The following is a 7,508-nucleotide window of genomic DNA, read 5'->3' as shown; positions in this document are numbered from 1 at the left end:
TTGATTCCTCAGCACCACATAAGCAAAAAGAAAAAAGCCGGAAGTGGCGCCGTGGCTCAAGTGGTAGAGTGCTAGCCTTGAGCTGAAGAGCTGAGGGACAGCGCCCAGGCCCAGAGTTCAGGCCCCACTACCGGACACCCCAAAAAAAAAAAGATTATCAGACAAAAAGACTTGCCAGACAAATACTGGTGGCTCATACATGTAATCCTAGCTACTCAGGAATCGGAGACCTGAAGTTCCAAGTTTTAATTCCACCTGGGCAAAAAAGTCAATGATACTCATCCCCAATTACCTAGCAAAAAGCTGGACTGGAGATGTGACCCAAGTGGTACAGAACCAGCCAAGCAAGCAAACGGATTGAGAATGGATTATCAGAAGTGGAGCATTGCAGTGCTGGGCGTGGGGGGTTGGTATGAATGGTGGGACAGGCACAGGGATGGAGCACGGTATAGGTGGAAACTCGCATACCTTGAGATCCCCTTTGCTGTGAGCCCCAAACAGCTCTAAACTATAATGGCTGTTAAAAGGGAAAAGACAAAGGCAAAGGGGGAGGAAGAGGGATCAGAGCAGGATAGCAAGCTAAGCCCAAGTGGCATCGGCAGGGCGGGCAGGTGGGACTCACCTGGAGCGAGCTGGCCATCACCGAATGCAGCAGCAGCAGGCGGTCCAGCGTGCCCTCGCCCAGCTCCTGGGCGTACAGCCGGTAGCACTGCTCCAGGGGCTCCGGCACCGGGATGCCGCTGTCTGGGGACCAGGCAGACAGAGGTCAGAGCAGCCAGGCAAAACATCTGCCGTATGCCGCAAGAACAAATACTTGTGTGGGAAGTTTGAATGCACACACTTCATCCCACTGGGCGCAGGTCACAGCTGCCATCCTAGCTACTCAGGAGGCTGAGATCTGAGGATCTCAGTTCAAGCAGAAAAATCCCCATGAGACTCTTATCTCCAATGAGCCACTCAAAAACCGGAAAAAACTGGAGCTGCCGTTCAAAGTAGTAGAGTGCTAGCCTTGAGCAAAAGAACTCAGGAACAATGTCCAGGCCCTGAGTTCAAGCCCCAGGACAGGCACAGAAAGAAAAGAAAGTGAGAGATTGAGGCCCCACGTTCAAATCCCAGCAACCAACAAAAAGAGAGAAAAAAGAAAGTCACAAGATGCCTCCCCAAAAGAGCTCTCTGCAGCCTAAATTAAGTATCAACCGTGCAGAATGACAGTGATGACATTTGCATACTCCAAGCCCTGCAACATTTCATGCTCACACAGGTCCCACGTGCACACCAAGCCAAGGCGTGTCCTCTCTCCCTGGTGACTCCTTGCTGTCTTCACAGCTCTGTCTCCTTTCTGGTCAGCCCCCTTTGAAATGACACACCCTGTGGGACCAGCTGCTGGTGTCTTACCCCCCCCCCACTCTCCCAAGGACACTGCCAGCCCCAAGGGACAGGGCCTGCCAGAGGGTCTACAGACACAGTCCCTGACAACCTGTTCAATGCTGGCTTCTGAAGGTTTGCAGAATGAATGGATGAATGAGACATGGATTCTTCTCCCTCCCCACAGCATCCTGATGGTGGAGATAAGCTGGCCTGAGAGCCGACAATGGCTGTGGAAGAGGAAGCAGTATGGGGCAGGGCCATGTCCCTGTTCATGGCCATCTATCTCTGCATGGTGGCTCACACCTGTAATCCCAGCTATTTGGGAGGCAGAGGTAGGAAGAGCCATTCTGCAGCTCTTCCTAACTTGGCCTGGGCAAAGCATAAGGCCCTCTTTGAAAAACTAAAAACAAAAGGACGGAGGTCATGGCACAAGTGGCAGAGCACCTGTTTAACAAGCGTACGGCCCTGAGTTCAAACCCCAGTATTACCAACGGAAACAAGACCAAATATGATGCTCCAGGAAAGCTCCCAAGGAGAGGCAGAGACAAAGTCACCTGACAGGAGCTGACCAGAGAGGGGCCCCCACTACACAGCTACGCACAGGAGCAGGCAGAGTCAGCCAGGAGGAAAGGGAGACTGGTGAGCCGGCTTTGCCTCTGAGGCCATTCCGGGCTTCCTCCCCAAACATGGCCTCCTCCTTCTGGACCTCACCTCACACAGGTGAGCCCACACCCAAGCGTCCTCACCTCGCAGCAGCTGCCTCTGGCCCTGGATGAGCTGCTGGCAGAGCAGCCGGTGCTGGTGGTAGCGCTGGATTACAAAGTCCTTCTGGCCCAGCAGGTTCTTCCGGCACAGACTGGTAGCCTGCAGCTCCGTGTTCTCCACCTCCAGTTCATGGGCCCGGCACAGCAGCTGGAGGACCTCTCGCTGGGCCTGGCTGGTCACTTGCTCTGGCAATAGCTGCTCCATCTGTGATGCCTTCTGCTTGGCATGGGCCAGGCGCTGCTCCAGCCCGGCCTGTGGGAGAAGCAGAGAGCTCAGGACAGACCTGGGGCTCAGCCGGCCCTCGGGTGTTCCCAAACTTGCCAGAATCCTCAAAGGATTCACATGTGGTGATTGGGTCTGAGAACCAATGCCATCCCCAGTGCTGAGTGCATCTTCTGTTTTCAGAACTCAGATGCTCTGTGCCAGGCAGAGTGGCCTACACCTATAATTCCATCTATGCAAGAATTTGAGGTAGGACAATCCTAGTGCAAGGCTAGCCCTGGACAAACAGCACCCAGACCCTGTCTGATAAAATAACCTAAAGCTAAGCCAGCTGCTGGTGGCTCACGCCTGTCATCCTAGCTACTCAGGAGGCTGAGATCTGAGGATCACGCTTCAAAGCCAGCTCAGGAAGGAAAGTCCATGAGACTCTTATCTCCAATTAACCTCCAGAAAACTGGAAGTGTTGCTGTGGCTCAAGTGGTAGAGCACTAGCCTTGAGCTAAAGAGCTAAGGGACAGCGACCAAGCCCAGAGTTCAAGCCCTACCACTGACAATAATTACAACAACAATAATAGATAATATAAAGCCATAAAAGTCTGAATGTGCGGGTCAGTCATAGAGCATCTGCCTAGCAAGTGCAAGGCCCTGAGTTTAAATGCAAGTATAATTCCTCACACATTCTGATGTTTTGACACTGGCCTCGCTGATCCTGGAGTGGCTGCTCCCCTCCTCCCAGGCTTAAACAGCTTCTGGAAGGGCAAACTCACTGTGGGCCTGATTTTCAAATTCAAGTGATGCACAGCCTGGCCTCTAGGCCCTTCACCTTTTCTATTGACACATGATGTGTTCAGTGCTGCCACATGCTCTCCCTTTCCATTTGCCCAGATGTCATCCTGCTGGACTGGCAGGATACTGCTGAGCCACACCTCCAGCCCTGTTTTTCACTTCCCACCCAGGCACATGCCTGAGCATCGATCCCCCCTTATAAGGTTTCGTGTCTTCGCTGGGAGCACAGGCACACTGCCATCGCTTCCAGCTTCTCTCCCTGGAGACACTCTTATGGACTGTTCTGTCCCAGTGAGCCTGGCACCTTGATCCTCCCTCCTAATTTCAGCCTCCTCTGCCCAGCTTCAGGTTGAAAAAGGATCCCGTGAAGTTTCCTATCTGTGCGGGCCTCAAACTGAGATCCTCCTGTTCTCAGCCAACCAGTAGATAGCTGGGAGTCACCAGCCTCTGCCACCCTCCCCCTTTCCACTGGAAGTGGAATTGTATCACCTCCATATTGCTGTGGGTAGATGTCATCATATTAAGTTCTTGCTTTGGTTCCATAGCTTTGAAGTGAAATAGACGCTTCCAGAATGAGACATGCTAGTCTTTCTCCTGAAAATATGCCTACAGCACTGCACCACTGTGCTCCAGTGGAGCCTGGCTCCGCTGGCAGCGTCCCCAAAGACGCCATCCCATACCAGGTGAGTGAGTTTTCTGAGGTGAGACGCTTAGATAACAAATGTTCTATTAATAGCTCATCTACGCAGCTGGTGCTCACAGGGTAACAGAACCAGAGCTGGGTGTGGCTCCCCTGATTCCCCTGCCAGGACCACAATCAGGGGGACCCTGAGTATCCCATGGATGGATGGCATAACTCTGCAAACCATTAAGCACCTGGCAGATGGGGAAGTTCCTGCAAAGGAATGGGGGGGGTCTCTGAGCAATTTTCTGACCACCTGTACCCCATTTTTCTAGCCACTGTACACGGCCCCCTGCAGAGCCACAACACCAACAAAGAGCCCCCCACCCCCAGTCCTAGCTCAGCACCTCCTGCCCTCTGGGGCTTGGGGACACTGGGAGGTGGCTTCCTGCAGTTAAGCCCCCTCGCCCCTGGGTGAACGCTCACCTTCAAGGCTGCGGTTTTCCTCTGCTCGGCTAAAAGCAGGTTGACTTCCTCTCTGGCCAGAGCCACCTCGTGCGGCTCCCCCGACTCCGCCTCGTCCGCGTCAGCATCCGCCGGCTCCTCATCCTTGTCCAGCTCGCCCCTGTCCCTGGGTGCCTGCTGCTGGGACTTCTCCCGCTCCCAGCTGCAGCCACGATAGAGGCATCAGAGCCTGGGGGTCTCCTCGCATCAGAGCCTGGGGGCCTCCTCGCAGCTGCCCACCAAAGGAGCTTTCCTCCCGTCCCTGGACACTACTACAGAGAATGCTCCGCCAATCACCGTTTCCTTGCTAGAAAGCTGGGGTTACAACCGTCCATGGGCCTGGGGCTCGGTCAGGGTGTCAGTGACATGGGATCTGTGGACAAGGACCCCAGATCGAGTCTCCATGCGGGCTCTGTAGAAACCAGGTGGAAAGGAGGCCTGAGGACAGGCCTGAGGTGTGGCCAGAGCGAGGGGAAGACACCAAGAGGGTGCTTTTACATTTTAGAATTCCTCCAGTGTAAGTCTTCTGTTTGTGGGGCCAAGAAGAGAAAAAGGGAGAGAGAGAGGAAAGAAGGAAGGGCAGGCAGGGCAGGGTAGGGCAGAGTCAGGTGCCAGTGGCTCACGCCTGTAATCCTAGCTACTCAGGAGCCTGAGATCTGAGGATCATAGTTCAAAGCCAGCCTGGGCAGAAAAGTCCATGAGACTCTTATCTCCAATAAACCACCAGAAAACAGGAAGTGGCTCTGTGGCTCAAGTGGTAGAGCACTAGCCTTGAGCAAAAGCAGCTCAGGGACAGTGCTCAGATCCTGAGTTCAAGCCCCAGGACTGGCAAACAAAACAAAACAAAATTAAATTAAAAAAAAACCCAAGAGGACTTGGGGTCTGATTCAAGTGTAGGAGAGTGCCCATGTAGCAAGTATGAGGCAACCATGCCCTTCCAGCCCTAAGTGTCCTCATGTTGGTGCTGGGCATCACACTCAGTCTCTGCACATGGTCTCCCTAGGGATGGATGGGGACTAAGTGTACAATGATAGCACTGTGGAGATACACAGCCACAAGCCAATCCATGTTTCTGAGCTTCAACACTGGGCAGGTAGAGGCGTGCCTCAGCAGTAGAGTACCTGTCTAGTAAGTATGAAGCCTTGAGTTCAAACCCCATATGGCCAGGAAAACACACACACACACACACACACACAAACCCAAAAACCTCTGACCCTCAGCAGCCTGTTCTGTAAATGGTCTCGGTTCTTGGTGAAACACCAGGGCTCGTGCTGGGCTCCAGGCCTGTGAAAGACGCGGGGTATGGGCCCAGGAGCAGGGGAGGAACAGGGACAGGAGTCCTGCCCAGGCTTAGGTCCTTATTGCAGAGAGAAGTAACCAAAGATGCTGCCCAGGATGGAGTCTGGGGGCACTGTGGGTGAGGCAAGCAGGCATGGGGGGCTGTGGATGGGGGACTCAGGCAGGTACTCACTCAGCGAGGGTCAGCAGGTGGCGGGACATGTCCACGTGCAGCTCAATGTTGGTGTTCTCCAGCTCTACCAGGCTGCGCCGCATCTCCATTTGCTCTCTGAATGCCCCAATGAGCTGCGCCCGGATCTTGTCCACCTGCAGCCGACTCTCTTCCTCGGCGTCATGCGGGGTGACAGTGACTGGGGGCAGGAAGGGGCTGGCTGTACTGGAGTGGGGTCAGCCAACCCAGGGCTGGACTTCACGTTCTCTTACCAACACATGGAAGAGTGTCATCTATATGTGCATGGGTGGTAGATGAGTGGATGGACAGATAAATGGATGGGTGGGTAGATGGATGGATTCACAGATGGATATGGATAGATTGGATAGGTGAGTGGATAGGTAGGTAGATGGATAGATGGATGGATAGGTGGGTAGATGAGTGGACAGATGGATGGATAGGTGGATTGACAAGTGGACAAATGGATGGTTGGATGGACAGATGAATAGATGGATGAATGGATGGATAGATAGGTGGGTAGATGGAAGGATGGAGTAATGACATATGGGTGGATAGATGGATGCATGGTTGAAAGATAGATGGATTAGTGGATGGATAAAAGGATGGGTGGATGGGTAGATATATGTATTTTAGATGCATGGGTGGATGTGTAAATGGATGGATGATTGGGTGGATGGATGGATGATTGGGTGGTGGATGGATGGATGGATGGAGGAGTGACTAGATGGAGGGCAGGTTGTTTGTGGAGGGATGGGTAGATGAAGGAATGATAGGACCGCTGGGTAAATGGATGAAAGGCTCAGAGGTATTTAAATCCTCTGTCTGGTTTGGGTCAGGTGATCTATATTTAAGTTTCAGAAACTCAGAGTGATGAGGCTGGGCTCACCCTGGAAAACCCAGAGTGGAAAACCACTCTGGCTCCCAGTCACTTGCTTGGGAATGGTCCTGGCCTCTCTTTCCCAGTTCTCTGCTGTTTGCACTCAGATAACATCTACACAGAATGGATGCATCACATCTGCCCCTCCCGCAGGGCTTCTAGCCCCTCAGAGCAGGCCTACATCTGTCTCTGTCCTTCTTCCCATGGCAAATTCCCACCTGATAATCCTGCATCATTTAATAATGGTCTTTATATACTCCTGTTTTATGCGGGTGAGGATTGAGCCCAGGGCCTTGTACAAGCCTTCCACCTGAGTCTTCTGTAGCCCCTGATTAGAGGTTTACACACCTGTCCCTATAGGGAGCCGCATGCTGGACACATACATTTGTCACCTGTTACCCTGACCTTGACAGACACATGACCAGCTACTTTCTTGCTGGGAAGTCTGGATTGGCAAAATCAGTTGCAGTTGATCTAACAAGCAAATCGTGGTAGCCATTAAAACAGGATGTGAGGTGGGCTGGGAAGTTGGCTCAGTGGTAGAGTGCTTACCTCGCATGTGTGAGGCCCTGGGTTCAATTCCTCAGCATCACATAAGTAGAAAAAAAGCCAGAAGTGGCACTGTGGCTCAAATGGTAGGGCACTAGCCTTGAACTGAAGATCTAAGGGACAGTGCTCAGGCCCAGAGTTCAGCCCCCAGGACCGACCAAAAACAACAACAACAAGATATGGGAACTGGGCATGGTGGCTCATGCTTGTAATCCTAGCTACTAAGAAGGCTGAGATCCAGAGAATCATAGTTCCAGGCTGGCCCTGGCACAAAAATCCAAGAGACTCTATCTCTTATTAACCAGCCAAGTGCCAAACTGGAGGCATAACACACGTAAAAGATT

At 52.8% G+C, this 7,508-nt stretch overlaps 1 protein-coding gene across 1 annotated transcript in view; it reads right to left on the bottom strand.

The window, feature by feature from the left end:
• The window catches only part of LOC105990863 (kinesin-like protein KIF19), a 30,467-nt gene that overhangs the window by 8,643 nt on the left and 14,316 nt on the right, over positions 1–7,508 (bottom strand). The window contains exons 11-16 of the mRNA XM_013023380.1: positions 5,739–5,916; positions 5,482–5,551; positions 4,593–4,717; positions 4,250–4,430; positions 2,115–2,385; positions 623–744 (exon numbers count right to left, since the gene is read on the bottom strand). Of these exons, the coding sequence (XP_012878834.1) occupies positions 623–744; positions 2,115–2,385; positions 4,250–4,430; positions 4,593–4,717; positions 5,482–5,551; positions 5,739–5,916 (947 nt within the window). The remainder of the gene's footprint in view (positions 1–622; positions 745–2,114; positions 2,386–4,249; positions 4,431–4,592; positions 4,718–5,481; positions 5,552–5,738; positions 5,917–7,508) is intronic.

Source organism: Dipodomys ordii, unplaced genomic scaffold (assembly GCF_000151885.1).
Source record: "Dipodomys ordii isolate 6190 unplaced genomic scaffold, Dord_2.0 Scaffold68, whole genome shotgun sequence".
Lineage (NCBI taxonomy): Eukaryota > Metazoa > Chordata > Mammalia > Rodentia > Heteromyidae > Dipodomys > Dipodomys ordii.
This window is presented reverse-complemented; position numbering and strand designations above follow the sequence as displayed.